This window comes from Bison bison, unplaced genomic scaffold (genome assembly GCF_000754665.1).
Source record: "Bison bison bison isolate TAMUID 2011002044 unplaced genomic scaffold, Bison_UMD1.0 scf7180017864265, whole genome shotgun sequence".
In the NCBI taxonomy this organism is placed as follows: Eukaryota; Metazoa; Chordata; class Mammalia; order Artiodactyla; family Bovidae; genus Bison; species Bison bison.
In genome coordinates, this window is record NW_011494837.1 from 1,685,854 (window position 1) to 1,711,466 (window position 25,613).

General features: G+C 39.0%; 1 protein-coding gene across 1 annotated transcript in view; it reads right to left on the reverse strand.

The window, feature by feature from the left end:
- Positions 1-18,467, reverse strand: part of LOC104994750 (tubulin alpha-1A chain-like) — a 40,625-nt gene extending 22,158 nt beyond the window's left edge. The window contains exon 1 of the mRNA XM_010848399.1: positions 18,415-18,467. Within this exon, the coding sequence (XP_010846701.1) occupies positions 18,415-18,467 (53 nt within the window). The remainder of the gene's footprint in view (positions 1-18,414) is intronic.
- Positions 18,468-25,613: the final 7,146 nt, after the last annotated feature.

Here is a 25,613-nt window from a genome sequence, read left to right on the forward strand (position 1 = left end):
ATATACATATACATATACATATATATATATATACATATACATATACATATATATATATATGAAGTGAAGTGAAGTGAAGTCGCTCAGTCGTGTCCGACTCTTTGCGACCCCATGGACTGTAACCTACCAGGCTCCTCCATCCCTGGGATTCTCCAGGCAGGAATACTGGAGTGGGTTGCCATTTCCTTCTCCAGCAGATCTTCCCAACCCAGGGATCAAACCTGGGTCTCCCGTATTGCAGGCAGATGCTTTACCATCTGAGCCACCCGACTTAATACACACTGATTGGCCTTTCTTGACACAATGCTGATGTCATTATTTGAAAAGTAAATGATCAGTTAACTTATCTAAGCCTATAATCAGTGAATTTCACTCTGACCATCTATTCCTCCTTTTCCTCTCCCCAGCCTCCCTCCCTTTCTTCTCCTCTTCCTTATTCTTCCTCTTTACAAAATGATTCCATTGTTTGGTTGTTACATTACATTGACTGAGTCTCAGCATGTATTTACCTTCACCTTCAACAGTATGAGGTTATGTAATTCATTTTTTAAACTGGTTTCTAAAACTTGTAAAAGCTTCCATATTATAAAATTAACATGATCATATAGGCTTATTGAAAGAATAGGCTTCAGAAAAATGATTTAAATTTCAGCATTAAAATTAATGCAATAATATATCTTTCAGACCACTTCTGTATCATATGACAAAGGGAAAATTTTTATTTTTCCTAATTGGGTCATATGATACCATAGCCTGAAGTAGTTACTTAATTGACAAATTTAATTCACATAGAATTTTTTTGTATGGAATTTATTTCTATGAAAACATCTTTTTAATGTCTCGAACTGTTTGGAATACATCAAACAACATAGCCAATAAAATTCACACATGTATACAATCAATTAAAATATTCATTGATTTTGGTGGATAATGTATTCATGGGGGATTGAAAATTTTTAAAGTATTCACATGCTTTCATTTGCACAAATGTATTTTTATATGTTATTTTAAAAATTATTTTCCATTATGGTTTATCATAGGATATTGAATATAATAGTTCCCTATGCTATACAGTAAGAACTTATTTATTTACTCTCTATATAATAGTTTGCCTTACACAAAAATATTATAACCAACTTTATATTATTTAATTTAGAATTAATCAGATTCTACCTTCTCAGTTATATGTATTGAATGTATATATTTTGATATTCTCTAGAAAAATAGTAATGTAATGATAAAGGCACCCATTATGAGAATATTTAATTTACAGCAATTATCTTCCAGTTAATTTTGGATTACTTCAAAAGCATTTCTTTCATTGGAAAAGTTTACATTTGTATTTTGCCTTGGTCAATATTTATAACTTCCTTTAAAAAAATTGAAACACAGTGTATTTACAATATTGTGTTAGTTTCAGTTGTACAGCATAGTGATTCAGTATTTTTGCATATTATATTCTGCTCAGATGGTAAACAGTCTTCCTGCAATGCTGGAGACCTGGATTTGATCCCTGGGTTGAGAAGATTCCCTAGAGAAGGAGATGGAAACCCACTCCAGTATTCTTGCCTGGAGAAGCCCATGGATGGAGGAGCCTGGCAAGCTATAGTCCATAGGGTCGCAAAGAGCTGGAGACGACTAAGCAACTTCACTTTCACTTTCATAGGTTATTGCAAGATTATTGGTATAATTCCCTGTGCTAAATAGTATATCCTTGTTCCTTGTCTGTTTCATATACTGAAGTTTGTATCTGTTTTTTCCATATCCCTAATGTATCCCTCCCTCCACTAATCTTTCCCCTTTGGTAACCACAATTTGGTTTTCAATACCTGTGAATATGAGAAACAATGTAATCTTCAAATAAGATATCCCATTAAGTATAAGAAATTAATAAAACAATTGCAATATGTTACATATGGATGAAATATTTGACCATGGGTTATAGTTGTCTAAATCCTTGGTGACTGTCCAGGCAAATACAGTATTTAACATAATGTTGACAAGTTACATATTGAATCCTTTGGGGGTTATATATGTAGTTTAAAATTTTTGTCATGTGTAATTAATTTTTAATGACATTATAAGTCACCATTGTAAAATTTAATGTTATTTAGCATATAAGACTTATTTTGAACTGAAATGATTAGATAAGCTTGCCACTGTAGCATTTTCCAAGACATAATCACTACTATATAAGATTAAAAATCTTTTGAAGAAACAACCTAGAATAAAACAATTCCATAAACAAATCTCCCAGATACATAAATAACATTAATGTGTTACAATGGGATTTTATGATATCTTCAGAAAAGAAAATGTCTGCATTATATGAGTTCTATGTAATAATCTGAGATCTTCGCTGACACTAGTTAGTGATCTGACCTTGAATAAATCACTAAATCATTGTATGCTTCATTATGCTGATTTGCAAAGTGAATACGTTTACTTGAATAATTGCCAACTTTTTTTCCAAGAACCAAATTCTCATATTCTATGTACTATATTTGCTGATAGAAGATATCAATAAAATAAATCATAAGCAAGTATTTGATGAAATAATTTCTCTCATTTTATTAAACCATCATATAATTTACCTTGGATTTTATTACAATGGATTATGGTTTTGAATTTTGTGGTTTAAATATTTATTTGGGGGGCGGTCCTAAGATGGCAGAGGAATAGGATGGGGAGACCACTTTCTCCCCCACAAATTCATCAAAAGAACATTTGAACGCTGAGAAAATTCCACAAAACAACTTCTGAATGCTGGCAGAGGACATCAGACACCCAGAAAGGCAGCCATTGTCTTCAAAAGGAGATAGGACAAAATATAAAAGATAAAAAGAGAGACAAAAGAGGTAGGGCCTGAGATCCGTCCCGGGAAAGGAGTCTTAAAAAAAAGAGAAGTTTCCAAACACCAGGAAACACTCACGGGCGGGTCTGTGGCAAATCTTGGAATCTCAGAAGGCAACATACCAGGAGGAAAAATAAATAAATAAATAATTAAACCCACAGATTACATGCCAAACAGCAACTCCCAGTGGAGAAGCAATCCAGACGCCCTCATTTACCACTAGCAAGTGGGGGCTGGACAAGGAGGTGTGGGCTGCATTGCTTAGGGTAAGGACTGGGCCTGAATGCCCCGAGGGCAATCTTAGGGAACTAACTTGAGATAGCAAACCAGACTGTGGGATAGCTACCCTGGGAAAAGCCTTAACCTAAGACACTGCCAGGCCTGCTCACAGAACAAAGGACTGAGCAGAGCTATCCGGCTGTGGACCGGCCCATCTCCTGCCAGAGAGAGGCAGGTAGGGGCAGCCAGAGCCAGAAGGGGGCAATCGCGGCCCCAGAGAGGCATGCTCTACTAAACTGCAAGCAGGTTTCATTGATAACCAAGACTTCTTGAGATTCTGGATGGTTGACATCTGCTGGGAGGGTCACAGCCAGAGATCAGCTCCCCAGAAGAGACACACGGCACACCTGAGAAGGTGTGCCCATTGTACACCCAGAAAACTGAGCAGCAGGGACAAGGGAGGCAATAAGTCGCAGCAACCACTCTTGCCAAGCACCTGGTCACCTGAGTTGCTCGAACCTGGGAAGGGCACAAAATGCAGGCCCAACTGAGTCTGTGCCTTTGTGGAGTACCCAAGAACCTGAACCTGAGTGACTTAGACCTGGGATGTGCACACCACCCCGGGCCGGCCTCAGACAGTTCCCAGAAGAGCAACCTAGAGCCTGAGAAGTGTAGACCACGAAAGCACACACACCATGAGCAGGGGGCAAACCCAGTGCATCTGGAACACTGCAAGCACTCTCCATACACGCCAGTGATATTTGTTTGCAGTGTTCCTCCCTCCCAACAGCACAACTGAACAAGTGAGCCTAAAAAAGTGACCACCACTGCCTCCCTATGTCAGGGCAGAAATTAGACACTGAAGAGACCAGCAAACAGAAGAAGCTAAAATAAACAGAGGGAATGGATTTGGAAGTGACAGGTGCAATAGATTGAAACTCTCTAGATAGCAAGGACTACATAGGAAGGGGCCTATAGATCTTGAGTAGTATAAGCTGGATCAAGGAACTATCTGAAAATGATCTAACCCCACACTGTCTGTAACAGCTCCAGAGAAAGTCTTAGATATATTTTTACTGTTATCATTTTTTAAATTTAATTTAAAAATTTTAAGTCCTCTATTACTCCTTTAATTTTCATTTTTATAACCTACTATTAACTTGCAAAAAAAAAACCCCTATTTTAAAAGCAACCTTCATATATACATATTTTATAATTTTTGTGAGTTTGCTTTTTTTTTAAATATTGTGTTTTTGAGAATCTAACCTCTACTCTAGATTTTTAATCTTTGCTTTTTGGTATTTGTTTTCAATTTTGTACCTAAGAACCCAATCTTCAGTACCCATTTTTACTTGGCAGCGAAATTACTGGCTTGATTGCTCTCTCCCCCCTTTGACTCTCTTTTTTCTCCACCAGGTCGCCTCTGTCTCCTCCCTCCCCCTTCTCTCTCTATCAAACTCTGTGAATCTCTTTGTGTGTTCCAGACTGTGGAGAACACTTAGGGAACTGATTACTGGCTGGATCTGTCTTTCTCCTTTTGATTCCCTCTTTTATCCTCCTGGCCACCTCTGTCTCCTTCCTTCTTCTTCTCTTCTCTGTATAACTCTGTGAACATCTCAGATGGGTCCAGACTATGGAGAGCTCATAGGGAAGTGATTACTGGCTAGCTTGCTCTCTCCCCTTTTGATTCCCCCTCTTCTCCTCCTGGTCTATCTCCCTCATCCTTCTTCTCTTCTCCATGTAACTCTGTGTACTTCTCTGGGTGTCCCTCACTGTGGAGAAATGTTTCATCATTAACCTAGATGTTTTATCATTGGTGCTGTATAGATGGAGAAGTCTTGAGGCTACTGTAAGTATAAGAATGAAAACCAGAGGCAGGAGGCTTAAGATCAAAATGTGAGAACACCAGAGAACTCCTGACTCCAGGGAACATTAATCGATAAGAGCTCATCAAAAGCCTCCATACCTACACTGAAGCCAAGCACCACCCAAAAGCCAAAAAGTTCCAGAGCAAGACATACCACACAAATTCTCCAGAAACACAGGAACATAGCCCTGAGCTTCAAAATACAGGCTGCCCAAAGTCACACCAAATCCACTGACATATCAAAACTCATTACTGGACACTTCATTGCAGCCCAGAGAGAAGAAATCTGGCTCCACCTATCAGAACACCGACACAAGCTTCCCTAACCAGGAAACCCTGACAAGCCACTCATCCAACCCCACCCACAGCGAGGAACTTCCACAATAAAGAGGAACCACAAACTGCCAGAATATGGAAAGGCCACCCCAAACACAGCAATATAAACAAGATAAAAAGGCAGAGAAATAATCAGCAGGTAAAGGAACAGGATAAATGCTCACCAAACCAAACAAATGAGGAAGAGATAGGGAATCTACCTGATAAAGAATTCTAAATAATGATAGTGAAAATGATCCAGAATCATGAAAACAAAATGGAGTTACAGATAAATAGCCTGAAGAAAAGGATTGAGAATATGCAAGAAATGTTTAACAAGGTCCTAGAAGAAATAAAAAAGAGTCAATTTATAATGAATAATGCAATAAATGAGATAAAAAACACTCTGGAGGGAACCAAAAGTAGAATAACAGAGGAAGAAGATAGGATAAGTGAGGTAGCATATAGAATGGTAGAAATAAATGAAGCAGAGAGGAAAAAGAGAAAATAAATAAGGACAACCTCAGAGACCTCTGGGACAATGTTAAATGCCCCAACATTCAAATTATAGGAGTCCTAGAAGAAGAAGACAAAAAGAAAGACCATGAGAAAATACTTGAGGAGACAATAGTTGAAAAATTCCCTAAAAAGGGGAAGGAAGTAGTCACTCAAGTCCAAGAAACCCAGAGAGTCCCAAACAGAAAAACAGAATGGTGAAACACTCCAAGACACATATTAATCAAATTAACAAAGATTAAACACAAAGAACAAATATTAAAAGCAGCAAGGAAAAAACAACAAATAACACACAAGGGGATTCCCATAAGGATAACAGCTGATCTTTCAATAGAAACTCTTCAGAACAGAAGGGAATGGCAGGACATACTTAAAGTGATGAAAGAGAAAAACCTACAGCCCAGATTACTGTACCCAGCAAGGATCTCATTCTAATATGAAGGAGAAATCAAAAGCTTTACAGACATACAAAAGCTGAGAGAATTCAGCACCACCAAACCAGCTCTCCAACAAATGCTAAAGGATCTTCTCTAGACAGGAAACACAGAAAGGGTGTATACACTCGAACCCAAAACAATAAAGTAAATGGCAATGGGATCATACTTATCAATAATTACCTTATTTGTAAAAGGGTTGAATGGCCCAACCCAAAGACAAAGATTGGCTGAATGGATACAAAAACAAGATCCCTATATATGTTGTCTACAAGAGACCCACCTCAAAACAAGGGACACATACAGACTGAAAGAGTAGGGCTGGAAAAAGAAATTCCACACAAAGAGACCAAAAGAAAGCAGGAGTAGCAATAGTCATACCAGATAAAATTGACTTTAAAAGAAAGGCTGTGAAAAGAGACAAAGAAGGACACTACATAATGAGCAAATGGTCAATCCAAGAAGAAGGTATAACAATTATAAATACATATGTACCCAACATAGCAGCACAACAATATGTAAGGCAAATGCTAACAAGTATGAAAGGAGAAATTAACAGTAACACAGTAATAGTGGGAGACTTTAATACCCCACTCACACCTATGGATAGATCAACGAAACAGAAAATTCACAAGGAAACTCAAACTTTAAATGATACAATAGACCAGTTAGACTTAATTGATATCTATAGGACATTTCACCCCAAAACAACAAATTTCACCTTTTTCTCAAGTGCACATGGAACCTTCTCAGGATAGATCACATCCTGGGCCATAAATCTAGCCTTGGTAAATTCAAAAAAATTGAAATAATTCCAAGCATCTTTTCTGACAACAATACAGTAAGATTAGATCCCAATTACAGGAGAAAAACTATTAAAAATTCCAACATATGGTGGCTGAACAACACGCTGCTGAATAACTAACAAATCACAGAGGAAATAAAAAAAAGAAATCAAAATATGCATAGAAATGAATGAAAGTGAAAACACAACAAACAAAACCTATGGGACACTGTAAGAGCAGTGCTGTGGGGAAGGTTCATAGCAATACAGGCTTACCTCAAGAAACAAGAAAAAAGTCAAATAGATAGCCTAACTCTACACCTAAAGCAACTAGAAAAGGAAGAAATTAAGAACCCGAGGGTTAGTAGAAGGAGAGAAATCTTAAAAATTAGGGCAGAGATAAATGCAAAAGAAAGAGACCATAGCAAAAATCAACAAAGCCAAAATCTGGTTCTTTGAGAAAATAAATAGAAAAACCATTAGCCAGTCTCATCAAAAAACAAAGGGAGAAGAATCAAATCAATAAAATTAGAAATGAAAATGGAGAGATCACAACAGACAACACAGAAAAACAAAGGATCATGAGAGACTACTATCAGCAACTATATGCCAATAAAATGGACAATTTGGAAGAAATGGAAAAATTTTTAGAAAAGTACAACTTTCCAAAACTGAACCAGGAAGAAATGGAAAATCATAACAGACCCATCACAAGCATGGAAATTGAAACTGTAATCAGAAATCTTCCAGCAAACAAAAGCTCAGGACCAGAAAACTTCAAAGCTGAATTCTACCAAAAATTTAGAGAATAGTTAACATCTATCCTACTCAAACTCTTCCAGAAAATTGCATAGGAAGGTAAACTTCCAAGCTAATTCTAAGAGGCCATCATCACCTTAATACCAAAATCTGACAAAGATGCCACAGAAAAAGAATACTACAGGCCAATAACACTGATGAATATAGATGCAAAAATCCTTAACAAAATTGTAGCAAAAAAATTCAACAACATATTAAAAAGATCAGATATGGCCAAGTGGGCTTTATTCCAGGGATGCAAGGATTCTTCCATATCCGCAAATCAATCAATATAATACACCACATTAACAAATTGAGAGATAAAAACTGTATGATTATCTTAATGGATGCAGAGAAACCTTTGACAGAATTCAACATCCATTTGTGATAAAAACCCTCCAGAAAGCAAGAATAGAAGGAACATACCTCAACATAATAAAAGCTGTATATGACAAACCCACAGCAAACATTATCCTCAAGGGTGAAATATTAAAAGCATTTCCCCTAAAGTCAGGAACAAGACAAGGATGCCCACTCTCACCACTACTATTCAACATAGTTTTGGAAGTTTTGGCCACAGCAATCAGAGCAGAAAAAGAAATAAAAGGAATCCAGATTGGAAAAGAAGAAGTAAAACTCTCACTGTTTGCAGGTGACATGATCCTCTACATAGAAAACCCTAAAGACTCCACCAGAAAATTACTAGAGCTAACCAATGAGTACAGTAAAGTTGGAGGATATAAAATCAACACACAGAAATCCCTTGCATTCCTATACACTAACAATGAGAAAACAGAAAGAAAAATTAAGGAAACAATCCTATTCACCATTGCAATGAAAAGAATAAAATACTTAGGAATATATCTACCTAAAGAAACAAAAGAACTATATATAGAATACTATAAAACACTGGTGAAAGAAATCAAAGAGGACACAGATAGATGGAGAAAGATACCATGTTCATGGATTGGAAGGATCAATATAGTGAAAATGAGTATACTACTCAGAGCAATCTATAGATTCAATGCAATCCCTATCAAGCTACCAAGGGTATTTTTCACACAAGTAGATCAAATAATTTCACAATTTGTATGGAAATACCAAAACAAAACAAAAACCCTCAAATAACCAAAGCAATCTTGAGAAAGAAGAATGGAACTGGAGGAATCAACCTGCCTGACTTCAGGCTCTACTATAAAGCTACAGTCATCAAGACAGTATGGTACTGGCACAAAGACAGAAATATAGATCAATGGAACAAAATAGAAAGTCCAAAGATAAATCCACTCACCTATGGACACCTTATCTTTGACAAAGGAGGCAAAAATATACAATGGAGAAAAGACAATCTATTTAACAAGTGGTGCTGGGAAAACTGGTCAACCACTTGTAAAAGAATGAAACTAGAACACTTTCTAACACCATACACCAAAATAAACTCAAAATGGATTAAAGATCTAAACATAAGACCAGAAACTATAAAACTCTTAGAGGAGAACATAGGCAAAACACTCTCCTACATACATCACAGCAGGATTCTCTCTGACCCACCTCCCAGAATATTGGAAATAAAAGCAAAAATAAACAAATGGCACCTAATTAAACTTAAAAGCTTCTGCACAACAAAGTAAACTATAAGCCAGGTGAAAAGACACCCTTCAGAATGGGAGAAAATAATAGCAAATGAAGCCACTGGCAAACAACTAATCTCAAAAATATAGAAGCAACTCCTGCAGCTCAATTCCAGAAAAATAAACGACAATCAAAAAATGGGCCAAAGAACTAAATAGACATTTCTCCAAAGAAGACGTACAGATGGCTAACAAACACATGAAAAGATGCTCAACATCACTCATTATCAGAGAAATGCAAATCAGAACCACAATTAGGTTCCATTTCACGCCAGTCAGAATGGCTGCTATCCAAAAAGTCTGTAAGCAATAAATGCTGGAGAGGGTGTGGAGAAAAGGGAACCCTCTGACACTGTTGGTGGGAATGCAAACTAGTACAGCCACTATGGAGAACAGTGTGGAAATTCCTTAAAAAACTGGAAATACAAATGCCATATGACCCAGCAATCCCACTGCTGGGCATACACACTGAGGAAACCAGAATTGAAAGAGACACATGTACCCCAATGTTCATCACAGCACTATTTATGATAGCCAGGACATGGAAGCAACCTAGATGTCCATGAGCAGATGAATGGATAAGAAAGCTGTGGTACATATACACAATGAAATATTACTCAGCCATTAAAAAGACTATGTTTGAATCAGTTCTAATGAGGTGGATGAAACTGGAGCGTATTATACAGAGTGAAGTGAGCCAGAAAGAAAAAGACCAATACAGTATACTAACGTATATATATGGAATTTAGAAAAATGGCAATGATAACCCTATATGCAAGACAGCAAAAGAGACAAAGATGTATAGAACAGACTTTTGGGCTCTGTGGGAGAGGGCAAGGGTGAGATGACTTGGGAGAATGGCATTGAATCATGTATATTATCATATGTTAAACAGATCCCCAGTCCAGGTCGATGCATGAGACAGGGGGCTCGGGGCTTGTGCAGTGGGATGACCCAGAGGGATGGGATGGAGAGAGAGGTGGAGGGGGGGTCAGGATGGGGAACACATGTACACCCATGGCAGATTCATGTCAATGTATGTCAAAACCATTACAATATTGTAAAATAATTAGCCTCCAATTAAAATAAATAAATTTATGTTAAAAATATTTATTTATGTAACTTTACTGTAATTGTAACTAATAATAACAATTACAAATTTAACTTGAGGTTTTAAGCAAAGATTATCTTTTCCTCTTCATAAAATCTTCAGTTCAGTTCGGTTCAGTCGCTCAGTCGTGTCCGACTCTTTGCGACCCCATGAATTGCAGCACGCCAGGCCTCCCTGTCCATCACCAACTCCTGGAACTCACCCAGACTCACGTCCATCGAGTCAGTGATGCCATCCAGCCATCTCATCCTCTGTCGTCCCCTTCTCCTCCTGCCCCCAATCCCTCCCAGCATCAGAGTCTTTTCCAATGAGTCAACTCTTCGCAGAAGGTGGCCAAAATACTGGAGTTACAGCTTTAGCATCATTCCTTCCAAAGAAATCCCAGGGCTGATCTCCTTCAGAATGGACTGGTTGGATCTCCTTGCAGTCCAAGGGACTCTCAAGAGTCTTCTCCAACACCACAGTTCAAAAGCATCAATTCTTCGGCACTCAGCCTTCTTCACAGTCCAACTCTCACATCCATATATGACCACAGAAAAAACCATAGCCTTGACTAGATGGACCTTTGTTGGCAAAGTAATGTCTCTGCTTTTGAATTTGCTATCTAGGTTGGACATAACTTTCCTTCCAAGGAGTAAGTGTCTTTTAATTTCATGGCTGCAGTCACCATCTGCAGTGATTTTGGAGCCCAAAAAAATAAAGTCTGACACTGTTTCCACTGTTTCCCCATCTATTTCCCATGAAGTGATGGGACCAGATGCCATGATCTTCATTTTCTGAATGTTGAGCTTTAAGCCAACTTTTTCACTCTCCTCTTTCACTTTCATCAAGAGGCTTTTGAGTTCCTCTTCACTTTCTGCCATAAGGGTGGTGTCATCTGCATATCTGAGGTGATTGATATTTCTCTTGGCAATCTTGATTCCAGCTTGTGCTTCTTCCAGTCCAGCGTTTCTCATGATGTACTCTGCATATAATTAAATAAGCAGGGTGACAATATACAGCCTTGACGAACCCCTTTTCCTATTTGGAACCAGTCTGTTGTTCCATGTCCAGTTCTAACTGTTGCTTCCTGACCTGCATACAAATTTCTCAAGAGGTAGATCAGGCGGTCTGGTATTCCCATCTCTTTCAGAATTTTCCACAGTTTATTGTGATCCACACAGTCAAAGGCTTTGGCATAGTCAATAAAGCAGAAATAAATGTTTTTCTGGAACTCTCTTGCTTTTTCCATGATCCAGTAGATGTTGGCAATTTGATCTCTGGTTCCTCTGCCTTTTCTAAAACCAGCTTGAACATCCTGCATTTAAATTATATGCTTTATAATATTTTCAAAAATATATTTTTATACTGAGACATAATTTACACAATTAAAGTGCTTTTCTGTGTTGGAGCATCATTTCAATGAAGGGTGGAGATTTCATATTTCATTTACCAGTTTACTAGTTTTTTTTTTCTTTTATTATACGCAATTAATCAAAAAATAATCTGAACTAGTTCCTTTTCCTCTTCATTTTTTGAATTATTTGTACAATATGTTAGGTTTTTTAAATATTGGTTTTAAAATGATCTGTTTTTTTTTTTTCCTTAAGAGCTAAAAACATCATCCTAACTCTACATCCTGACTTCACTTGTAGCTTGAGTATGTATTATTGACATTACATATTTTCCCACCTTTAGTAGGAAAAATTAGATTTACTAATATTTTTAGGAAAATGAATATTGTATTAATGCAATGAAGTTATTGATAGATGTGGTAGGCTAAGTAGTTGTTGTTGTTCAGTCTCTCAGTTGTGTCTGACTCTTTGCCACCGCATGGACTGCAGCACACCAGGAATCTCTGTCCTTCACCATCTCCAGGAGCATGCTCAAACTCATGTCCATTTAGTCAGAGGTGCCATCCAACCATCTCATCCTCTGTTAGGGGATGACAGAGGCTAAGCAGTGGCCTTCCAAAAATGTCCATTTTGAAATACTGAGGTACTTTGAATATATTAACTTATACTGCAAAAGGAAATTTGCAAATATGATTAAAGTTCTTGGGATATAGAGATCATTCTGGATCATCTGGGTGGGTATAATCACAAGGGTAGTTTTAAGAGTGAGACAGGAGCACTAAAGACAAAAAAAGGAGACATGGTATCTGAACCAGTAGTGGTTGTGATGTACTTTCAAGATGAAGGAAGGGGCCATAAATCAGCGAATGCAGGTGAACTTCAGAAGCTGGAAAATGCAAAGAAACAGATCCTCCCTGAAGGCTCTAGAATGACCATAGCACTGACAATACTTTGATTTTAGATTTCTGATCTTCAGGGCCATAAGAGAAAAATTTTGTATTGTCATTAACTTTGTGGTAATTTATCATCGCAGCAATAGAAAACAAATACAATACCCTCTTAATACATTCTTGCATTTTCCATTGTGTCTCTGGGTTTCCCTGATGGCTCAGACAGTAAAGAATCTGCCTGCAGTGTGGGAGACCTGGGTTCAATCCCTGGGTTGGGAAAATCCCCTGGAGGAGGGCATGGCAACCCACTCCAGTATTCTTGCCTAGAGAATCCCCATTGACAGAGAAGCCTGGCAGGCTACAGTCCATGAGGTTGCAAAGAGTCAGACATGACTGTGCACACACACATTGTGTCTCTACTGCCTAGGTCTTTTTTCAATCTTTTGAATTCAATATCTCTTGAAAGCCAGTATTACTTTTAAGCACCACACTGCTATTTGATAGTTAAACAAAATTAAGTGAAATTAATATTGACTGAACACAATACTAGGAGAAGGAATTGGCAACCCACTCCAGTATTCTTGCCTAGAGAATCCTCTGGACAGAGGAGCCTGGTGGGCTGCTGTCCATAGTGTCAAACAGAGTCGGACACGACTGAAGTGACTTAGCATGCATGCATGCATTGGGGAAGGAAATGGCAACCCACTCCAGTATTCTTGCCTGGAGAATGCCAGGGACAGAGGAGCCTGGTGGGCTGCTATCTATGGGGTTGCACAGAGTCAGACACGACTGAAGTGACTTAGCAGCAGCAGCAACACAATACTACAAACTACTTTTCTCTTTCTGTAAATAATTCATATTATCTAGACTTTATTTTACTTTTTTCTTGAATAAAATGCATTTGTCCTTCATGATTTATACAAGCTCCTGTTTCTGGTAATGTTTCCTTTCTTCTACATACACATACACAGACATGTTTGTGTATTTTAAATTTGACTCTATTTTTTATCGTCTAATAAATCTTAAAAATTATTATATTGGTAATTTAAAAATTATATACTTTATCCTTTTAAAAAATTCATTATTTTCAGTGTTGATCATTACTAATTTCTCTTCCTACTTTGGTTTAACTTTTTAACTTATCATAAAGTATTGTCTCAGGACTTCTAGCCATTAAATTCATGTTCTAGGCATCAGTGAGGAGGAAAAGAGAAGGCAGAATAGGTATACCTCCCTGCCCAGTCTGTAACATTTAATAGCTTTTCAACTGATACATCAAAACCTTCACATATATCTATCACATAGCACTTGGTCACATGGCTCTTCCATCTGCAAGGCGAGGCAGAAAATGTCATGTTTTACTTGGATACATTGTTGACATGAATAATTGAATTTCTATTAGTAAGGGAGAGAAATAAAATGGGCATTGGATAGTTACTAACAGTTTCTGCTGCATCTCATTCTTTTGGGTGCAGGCGTGATAGTTAAAATGTTTTTATTGGTTTAAGTATAACTGCAAGGTCCTGGATATTGTTGAAATCTAGTTTTAGGGTTTCCCTCACAATTTGTCTCATTTCCTTTAAGAAACCTTATTTTACAGCTGTACTATAATTTTCCAATCATAGTAACTTTTAGAGTTGAATAAAAATCCATTTAGATTCAATTTTGTAAATAGACTACCACTCTGTCCAACATCCTTATCTTTTACAGTATCTTAGTTCTGATTTAATAGTCTTTTGGTCATTACATTTTTTCTCAGAAACACACAGGTCATATGAATTCTGAATCTACTTAAATCTGAAAATGTCACTCCTTTTCTCTGACAGGTAAATTGTAATCTGAATCTAACTCCTTTGTTCTCAGTAGATTATATTTCATTGACTGCTAAGTTTTAATATTATACATAAGTCAGGTACTAGTCAGATTCTCTTTCCTCTAAAAGTTACTTGCTCATCTAGAAGCTTATAAGATTTCATATTACTTTTGGAATTAAAATTTTCACTGGGATATACCTAAGTAAATGACCTTTCTTATTAATCCTCATTGAGACCCAGGGAATCCTGTCAATCTTTGGGTGAAATCTTTCTTCAAATAAAGGAAAATTTCTCAATTTGTTTAAATATCTCTCTTCTATAACTGCCTTTTAAAAAACATTTCTAAACCCTTTTAATCTGCGTGAAAATTCTCTTGTCAGTGTCCTCAATAACTCATGTTTTCATTGATTGCCATAATTTATGCTATTTCTACATATTTTGTATTTATTTCAATAGATCTTTCAGGACAGCTTAACTTTTAACCATAGCTATTTTAAAATCATAACTATTGAAAAATGTAAATTGGAAAATATATATTTTGTTGTTGTTTTTCCACAAGTTATTTTATATCTGATGTCCTTGACAGATCTTATTACTTTATTTATCTCATCTGACATATCCATTGGTTTCACTTCTTGTGAGATGGTTCTTTGTTTTCTCTCTCTCTCTCTCTCTTTTTTTACTTTTCTTGCTGGTCTTATTTATTTATTTATTTTCCTTGTTCATGCTTTAAAACACAGCGACATCACAGGCAATAATCATCGCTGCTAGCATACATCAGCCACTATAGCATTTGAGAAGAGCTCAGCCTACCAGCATAGCTATATTCATGGTCCTATAGTTCTTGAAGCATCTCCCTCAAGATAGCAGGGCAGATGCAACTTTACCCTTAGAACACTCAGAATTATGATGTTTGATCTAGCTGTAAGTGAAAGTGAAAGTTGCTTAGTCGTTTCAGACTCTTTGTGGACTATATACAGTCTGTGGAATTCTGTCAAACAGAACCTGCTTTATATTGTCTGAGAGTTAGTTTGACCTCTGATGCACAGCGCCCATTCACTATTTCTGGTAAGAAACCCTGTTTATTTCTGTTTGTTTTTATAAATAGAAAAACGTTTTCCCAATTTTCAGTCCAAATAGCTTGGAAGAAATTGACCCTACAATGGGATTCATGGGAGAATGTTTGAAACCAGCCATCAGCACATTCTATTCTGGGTCAAAAAAATGATCATGGAGATGAGAACAGTCCATTGACGCACAAGGCATTCATAGAATGAAAAATTCATTTCTCCACTGTGTTTATATTTGAAAGGAAAAGTCTAAAATGACTGAAAGTCTTTTTCACACCATGCATAGTCTTGTAAGTCAACACAGATGAGAAAACAACTGAGAAATGGGTAAACTTTGTCTTCCTCAGAAACAAGTTGTCTGAAGCTTGGGTTGCCTGAATTTTAAACTGTGTTAAAAAAATAAATACATATTTTTCTAAAGAATTTTAAAAAGTTTTTGAATATCATCAGATCAGATTTTCACAATCTAAATAAGCTTGTGTAATTCAAACCTAGATCAAGAAAAGAACATCACCATTACCCCAGAAACTCCTTTTATCCTTTCTTCTAGTTAATCAGTAACATCCAACAATAACCACTGTCCCATAGCCAAACAGTATATTAATAGATTAGTTTTGTCACTTTTTACTTTAATATGAATATTATGTACATGATTTTTGTTCTGGATCCTTTGGCTTGATATTTTATTTATGAGATGCATTGTTATTGTCATGATGTTGAAGCTGAAACTCCAATACTTTGGCCACCTGATGTGAAGAGCTGACTCATTGGAAAAGCCCCTGATGCTGGGAAAGATTGAGGGCAGGAGGAGAAGGGGAAAACAGGGGATGTGATGGTTGGATAGCATCACCGACTCGATGGACATGAGTTTGGGTAAACTCTGGGAGTTGGTGATGGACAGGGAGGGCTGTCATGCTGTAGTCCATGGGGTCGCAAAGAGTCGGACACGACTGAGTGACTGGACTGAATTCCAGTTTGCTCATTCCTATTGGTATTCTGGATATCATTCTGTGAACATACCACAATTTACTTATCCATTTTTCTGCTCATAAGCATTTGGGTAGTTTCCATTTGAGGGTATTATTTATGTAATGCCCTGAACATACTGGAACTTGTTTTTCAGTGAACGTTTCTAATGCATTTCTGTTGGGTGCGCACCTAGGCGTGTCATTTCCAGGCCAAAGGATAGGCACATATTTGTCTTCAACAGATCCTGACAATTTTTCATAATGGTTATAAAATTCATACTCTTACTAGCAATACATGAGAGTTCTATTTCTTTACAGTTTTGCTAATGCTGATATTTTCTTTAAAGACTTAAAATGCTGAGTTTTCTGTCACTTGAAATAATTTATTATTATTAAAAGACTTCCTGTTTTATCAGCTATGCTGCTCTGACTGTTATTTTATGGAGGAAATTGGGAAGGAAGATTGCTTATTCATATCAAATTCAAGTCTTAATCTTTCTGGAAAATTTCAAGTACTCTATTCCTTTCAGTATAAGCTTATATATCCTGTCATACTGCCTCTTGTCATTCCCATGTTAACAATAACTTTATTGAGTCAATGTTTCTATTTTTGTTTTATTTCCTTCTTATATCAAAGAAATTAATCTTGTGGAATTATGTGGCCAGTTGATGAGGAGATGCTGTTTCATTAGTCAGATATTGACCCTATTCTATTTTTGACTAGAGATAAATTTAGACCATGTATTAATTCCATTTAATAAACAAATAAATTTCAAAAAGGAAAATAATTGTCATAATTGTCTCTTCCAGAAAATTATGATTGATAGAAAAAACACATTTACTTTGTGGTTGTTGAAAAGAAAATTTAAAAATATACAAATGATAAATGCAGGAGAGAATGTGGAGAAAAGGAACTCCCCTACACTGGTGGTGGGAATGTAAATTGATATTATGGTGAACCATATGTAGAATAGTATAGTGGTTTCTTATGCAACTAAATGTAGAAATACCATATGATTCAGCAATCCTTCTCCTGGACATATAGCTAGAGAAAACCATAATTTGAAAAGATTCATGCACCCCAATATTCATTGCAACACTATTTACAATAGTCAAGATATGGAAGTAACCTAAATTATTAATAATATCCTAACATTAATTTTGGGCTTCCTAGGTGAGGCTAGTGGTAAAGAACCTGCCTGTCAATGCAGGAGACATAAAAGACATGGGTTAAATCCCTGGGGCAGGAAAAACCCCTGGAGGAGAGCCTGACAACCCACTCCAGTATTCTTGCCTGGAGAATCCCATGGACAGAGCAGCCTGGAAGGCTACAGTTAGTGTCGCACAGAGTCGGACATGACTTAAGCGACTGAGCAGGAACACACAAGCACAGGAGATAAGAAAGGGGCTTTCCTGGTGGCTCAGATGATGAAGAATCTGCTTGCCAATGCAGGAGATGCAGATATGATCCCTAGGTCGGGAAGGTTCTCTGGAGAAGGAAATGGCAATCCTCTCCAGTAGTCTTGCCTGGAAAATCCCATGCACAGAGGAGCCTGGCAAGCTATGGCCCATATTGTCACAAAGAGTCGGACACTACTGAAGCGACTTAGCACGTATAACATTGTTATGATATTAATGAGACCAGGGTTTACAAGAATTTACATTAACAGGTAGTGTTATTTACCCTCCTGAGTCAGTTCTCATCAAGTGTCTTCCTGCCAAGTGTCATTTGAGCCAAAAGGAGGAGACTGGGTTTAAGTTTGGTTCTCAGCTGCGGGACGGGGCAGAGTTCTAGCAGAGCTGGCACACCTGTGCAGCTCATGAGGGAGGCAGAGTCTCTGCACGTGGCGCACCGCTGCCATCTTGTCTTGAGATGCCGTGCTCCCTGCTTCTGCTCACAGTTTGAGGTGTCGGCACAGCAGGTTTCATCGGAGGAACTCTGGCCCGAAGGACCGGGTGAAAGACCTTTGCATGCACCACCCTATAACCAAGTAAAACTAGACTAAGCACAAAGGAAAAAAAGGCTAGACTTTATCTTTTTACTCCTATTTTATTTTTAGTTCCCAGTACTTGTTAACTGGCTTTGCGGATGACAAATCTCTTTTTCTTTCCTTCTGCTCCTCATTCTTGAGGTTGGGCGGGGGGGCTGAAGGGTGAATGAATGTCTGCTGTAACTACTTCCTATTGAGTTTGGATGCTGTTATATTGAGGAGCAGAACTTCTCCCTTGCACCAGTGGAGATGTTTGATTGTCACCAGGTCCTCACTGTCTGTATCCATAGTGAACACCATTTGTCTGAACTTTTTGAGACAAAGAACACCAAATAATTTAAGATACGTGCCCCAAATATTAGCAAGAGAATAATGGCCACATGTCAAATTTTTCCTAAAAATGAAGCTACGGAGGTCTTTTGCCTGTAGGGTTTTTCCCTGATGTTGAAACTCACTGCTGTGGCCTGGTTACCCCTGGTCACACTTCAGGTCAGAGAGAGGTTCACACATGTAGTTGAGGGGGTCTGTTTCCCCAAGGTTTTTCTTTTTGGAGGTTGTGGCTCAGGAGTCCTCTTCACTTGAAAGTGATGTGCCCACAGAGAGATCTCCTATAAATTCAGGGCAGAAGGGGTGGTTAGGATCACAAGTGGGGTCTGTTCCTTTTGGGAGTGAACGATCTTGCATGCTTGTGGTTTTCAAGGTTTTTAGGGTCACCCTGTATCATGGCTGGAAGTAGTGGAGGGTCTCAGGTCAGTGGGTACTGCCTGTACCTGGTTGCCATAATCTGTGAGAGGTTTCTCCTACCTGCAGGGAATATTTGTGTTGTTTCATTTGAAGAGGGCTAAGGTATCTCATCTCTTGGGCTTGGCGAATGGGTTTACCATAATGAATTCAAATGCACTTAATTTTAATTTATCTTTTGGGGATGGCTGTATTTGGAGCACACAAATGCTGGACATTATCACTTTGTAGGGATTATGGGAACCAAAACCTGGGAATTATTTATTTTAGTAACGGCTTAGCGACTTCAGTTACCCTTTCACTTCTAGTGGGGAATGCTTCTGCTGCTGCTGCTAATTCACTTCAGTTGTGTCCGACCCTGTGCGACCCCATAGATGGCAGCCCACCAGGCTCCTCCGTCCCTGGGATTCTCCAGGCAAGAACACTGGAGTGGGTTGCCATTTCCTTCTCCAATGCATGAAAGTGAAAAGTGAAAGTGAAGTTGCTCAGTTGTGTCAGACTCTCAGCGACCCCATGGACTGCAGCCTACTAGGCTCCTCCGTCCATGGGATTTTCTAGGCAAGAGTACTGGAGTGGGTTGCATTGCCTTCTCTGGGGGGATGCTTCTATACACCCCAAAATATGTCTTCTAGCATCCAGAGATACCTGAAATTGCCTGGTACTCTTGGCATGATAGTGAAATCAGTCTTCCAGTCTTCTTCAGGGTCTTGTGGGCCCTCTGGTCTTATGGGCCTTATCTGGTGTATCTGGTATTCAGATAATTGATTGTGCAGATGGGGCATGTCTCAACTATCTGACTGATTATACTTTTCATGCCAGAAGTTACCATGATCCCAACTAACCAATTATACATGCCGCCTTCTCAGAGTAAGTTCCTTGATGAAGGAGCCTCCTTGATGGCTTGACAAAGCTGTATTTGAATAAAGAAATATTGTCTATGTTCATTAACTAGCCATCTATGGCCTTCTAGATTTCTGTTGATGGCCCGTTTTTTGGCTTTGTCTAATTTTTCCTTTGTGTAGCTTGTGGAATAATTGGATGTATCTGGCTTTTGAGGTATGAGGGGTAGATTGATAAATTACTGGTTCTGAGGCCACCCTTTTGACAGTTGCATCTGCCTTGTTGTGTCCCTTTCTTACCTCCACATCCCCCTTTGGTGAGTCCTGCAGTAACTCACTGCTACTTTTTAAAAGCTGAGCCTCAATATGTTTAAATCATGTTTCACCTGCTTGTTCTCCATAATACACAAACCGCCTTCCTTCCAAATAGCCCCGTGTGCGTGTAGCTTGGCATACACATACCACATATCTGTGTAAACTTTTAAGGTCTTCTCTGTCCAATTTCTAAGGCTCTGGTTAAGGTTATCAGCTTGGTGTTTGGGGCCAAAGTCCCTGGGGGTAAGCTTCTTGTTTCTGTGATTTGGGTCTGAAAGGTTACTGTGTATCCCATCAGGCTTTTTCCTGTTAGAAAAGTGCTCCCATCTGTAAACCATTCCTCTTCAGCATTTGAAAGAGGTTCACTTCCTAGCCTGAGACAACTGAAATATATTGTGGTTTCTATATAGTGCTTGGGATCTTTAGTTGTGGTCTGTAAACTCTTAGTTGCAGCCTGTGGGATCTAGCTCCCTGATGCTCCCTGACCAGCAATTGTACCTGGGCCCCCAGGGAGTGTGGAGTCCTAGCCAGGATACGTTTTCACGTAGCCACTGGTTTGTCTAAAAGCATAGCCTGAATGTGACTCGACCTTCTAGGGGGTAGCAATTCTGTTCCCTTAGAATTGACTAAAGCCTTTACCTGATATGGAGTCCATACAGTGATGGGCTGATCAAATTTTAACTTTTTAGCCTCCTTTAGCAGAGTTGCTGCTACCACCTACAGGCAAGGAGGCCATCCCTCAGTAGTTTCATCTGTTTCCCATTGGGTTCCCCACTAGGTCTCTTTATGTGGAGAATGGGGGTATTACAGGTTACTGGCATAGTCTAATAAGGCCCTGGTCAGTTAGGCCCTGGGTAATAGGGGCAATGTCCAATAAGACCTCCTGATGGAGAAGGTTCTGTTTTCTATTGGGCCATGTATGTCTGGGTTTTGATGGAGTACTTAACTGTCTTCTACAGCACCTCCCACCCATCCCTGGGCCCAGACCTTGGGATTTACTCAGGAGGTCAACTTGCTCTGTCTCACTCATTAACATTATCATCTTATGGCCTCTGTCTAAGGGGATGCCAATCTCCAATTTACACATATAGGAAGGAATGGCCTCCTAATGGCTCTATGCATGCCTGTTCTTGGTCTTTTCTGATACTCCCTTAATTATATAACTTTCATGATTTAGTTTGCCTAATCTGGCTTCATAACTGAGTAAGTGGTCTGGGTTATGACTAAGAATTTGACAGGCTTTTCCCATGTTCAGTGTCAGCTGAGGCTGCTCAGGAGTCGGCTTAGGAGCCCTCTGGCCCTGTCATTCTTCATCTATTCAGACTGTCTACATTCAAGTGTAGTTGCTTGGATCTACCATTTCCAACCCTTCTTCAGGGCAGCAAATACATTTTCCCTTCCAGTGTCCCTCTTATTTATATATGGTGCACAGACTGGATTCTAATTTCACTGGCTGCTGTCCCTCAGTGGGGCCTGTGGGTCACTCACAGGAGGAGTTGAATCTCGATGGGCAGTTAGTACAGATTCCTATACTGACCAGTTGACACTGCAGGGCAGCCAGTAGGTGAGCTTGCCTCTAGGCCATTTTATCCTCTGACTTTTCCTCTATTATCACAGTTATTAAACACATTAAACACCTTCACCACATGAGTGGTAGGTGTATATGGTTCTTTTCCTAACTTCTGAAGTTTATACCTAATGTTGGGGACACTTTGGGAAATGAAATACAACTTCAGGATTATATTCCCTTCTAATGACTCAGGGGCTGGTGCTCATATAGATTCAGAGTCATTCCCTGAGGCACTCCAGGAATGCAGAATGGTTTTCTGTTAGCTCCTGATTGACTTCCTTTATCTTATTTCAATAGACAGATTTTGATAAGGAATCACCCAAGGTTTACCTTGTAAGCAGAGGGTGGAGAAGGGGTCCAGTGAGGTGGGTGTTTTCTGTTCTTGCAAACAGCTCACAGAATTTCCTGATAATAGGGTTCCTGAGTCTTGTAAGTGGTTCACAGGCCTCCCCAGTCCACTTCAGAGAAACTGGTGCCAACTAAAAGAGATCAAATCATTGGTCCAGTACCTACCTTGGGAACTTTTTTTGTCCAGAGTCCCTAGTCTCTTCCCCTGAGCTCAGATATAGCATCCTTGGCCTCTTCATTTTCTAGGCTATTCCTTATCACCTGTGCCTTTTCCAGGTCTTGCATCTTGGCTCACAGGGGTGGCCACCTTTCTTTACCAGAAAGTGACTATGGAGAATGCTACTGTTGACCCCTGGAGGTCAGCAAGGAGAAAAAAAAATCCCTGGTGTGGGATACTACTCTTCCATGTGGGATACTACTGCCTTGTATATATACGGGTCAGGAAGACAGCACTACTGACAAGACAGTGGGCAAGACTGCTGTGGCTCCCTCTCATCCACAGCTTCCTGGGTATTTGATACTGCAGAAAGGCCAGTCAATGAGGCCACAGTGTCATTTCCTCAAGGGGACACAGTCTAGGTTACTCTGGGTCTGTGTTATGTGCACATCACACCTGGGCATCAGCTTGCTGGGTACACTTGCTGAATTTGGCCGAAGCCTGCTGCCATTCTACCCTGTCAGAGTTACTAAAAAATTAGAGTCAAGAATCCTCACATAAACCTCCCAGGGCCTCTGTTGTCCTTCCGCTGGAGCCAGAGCAAGCTGGAGCCTAACAGATAGGTGCAGGCAAAAAGAGTACAGTCCCCCACTTCTTGGTTGCCAAATTTTGTTACAGACCCTCTTCAGTTGGTCCTAAACATAAGTTCTCCTGCCCAGTGTCCTTTGAACCAAAGGAGCAAGGCTAAGTTTGGTTCAGAAGCAAAGGAAAATTTTAATCTTTGATCAAAGAGTAGAGTTTCAAGCTTGCCCTCTAGAGTACACACTCTCCTCAGTAGGCCTTCAGTAGGGCTGCTTTAGAGGGTTCTTATGGGCCAGGAGAGGGATGGAGTTCTTGCACGTCAGGAGCAGCTATGCTGCTCACAGTACTCTAGGTCAAAGTGTCAAATGCAGCATTTCTATACACAGTACTCTGTGATCTTGAACTGAAGTGTTGTGCTCAGTGCTTCTGCACATAGTCCTCCAAGCTGAAGTTTGGGGCACAGCCATTTCACAATAGGACCTCTGGTCTGAAAGGCTGGGTGTGAGCCTTTGGATGCACTGTTCTATGAGCAAGTGAAGTTAGGCTGAGCACAAAGAAGAAAAGTAAAGATCAGATTTATTTTATTACTCAGATTCTGTTTTTTATTTCTGGGGATTGTTAATGGATTTTGCCAGTGGCAATAGCCTAGACTCAATGTCACACATATCATTTGCAGCAATGCATCTTTCTCATTTCACACCATAGGTGTTGTAGGACCTTCATTTTTGACCTTTATTTTAGACCTTCATTTGTAATCATGTGATATAAGAGAAAACAAACTCAGATCAGTTCATAGGTATGTTGGTAGAATGCTTGTTCTGTGATACAGTTGTAAAGGCCTGTGGGTCACATTAAAAAAAAATAAGACTGGACCAGTTGGAGGAGGTGACAGCAGTCTGGGTGCCTCTGTAGCTCCTCGGGGACCTGTAGACATCCATGTATGTTCTCCCAGGCTCTTCCATGTAAAGTTATTTATTGGATGCCTTTAGAGTAGTGGGAAAGCTCTAATGTTTCCTATAAGAAAATACCTTGCTTTGCTAGTTGAATATACCATGTTGCCAAAAGATAAAAGTGGATTTTTACTACATCACAACTCCCACTAGAGTTAATACTGAAATATAGTAGCAAGAGGAAACCCTTCCACTTGGCAGATCTTTGAACAGTGTATCTGGCCATTAATTTTGCAAAAAAAAAAAAAAAAGGACAAGTTGTTGGAGATAAGAGTTTTCAGATTTAAGGATAGTGATGATTGGCTTGACTGGTTGGTAAGGGTCCTAGAGTTAATATGATTACAAGTTCAAACAAAGGTGTTGAGAGGAAGTATATGATCAAACTTGTGGTAGAGAGTATAAAGTATAAACATTTGTGTGTCAAGTCTTTGTCCAGCAGTGTACACCCACTGAAGGAAAATAACTAAACAAACTGATGAATAGAATAATTTATCCAGCATACATCAGATCAGCCAGTTCCTGTTCTTGGACACCTGATATGTCATGAGTTAAAAACTATATATGGGTCCAATTGCATGGGATTATTCTCACCAGCAGTAGTTTAGCTATTGCCAGTGATGAATATTTAAACTCTAATTAACAAAGACAGAAGCGGATTCCTCACCATGGTACAAACTCTTAAGGAGGCCAATCAGCCACATAGTGGCAGTTGCTAAATTTCCCTTATATCCAAAGGAGACAATATTTCATCCTTATTGTAATTGCTAAATATTTCTGATGAGGGTTTCCATTTCCTGCCTCCTTTCTTGGCTAGGACCACCATTTAAGAATTCATAAAATGTCTTACTTACTTTAATGAGATCTTGTGTAACACCACTTCAGAACAAAGAACACCTTATATGGCAACGGTCACATAAAAGTGGGATTCAGTGATCAAATAGTGTACCTCATCATCACCCAGAATCTGAAAGCCTGATAGAAAGTTAGAATGGTACTTCTAAAGGTGCAACTAGGGTGCCATTTAGGCTATGAAACTCATGATGTAGTATATATACTATGAACCAACAGCTATTATATGGTGCTGTATTCTGATAGTTGTTGTTGCTCAGTCGCTCAGTAGTGTCTGACTCTTTGTGACCCCATGGGCTGCAGCACACTAGGCTTCCCTGTCTTTCACTTCATCATCTCCCAGGGCTTGCTCTAACTCATGTCCACTGAGTCATGATGCCATCCAACAATTTCGTCCTAGTCATCCACTTTTCCTCCAATCTTTCCCAGCATCAAGGTCTTTTCTAATGAATTGGCTCTTCATATACAGTGGCCAAAGTATTGGAGCTTCAGGTTTAGCATCAGTCCTTCCAGTGAATATTCAGGATTGAGGTCTCTTAAGATTGACTGGTTTGATCCTCTTGCAGTCCAAGTGACTCTCAAGAGTCTTCTCCATCACCACAGTTCAAAAACATCAATTCTTTGACACTCAGCATTTTTTACAGTCCAGCTCTCACATCCATACAT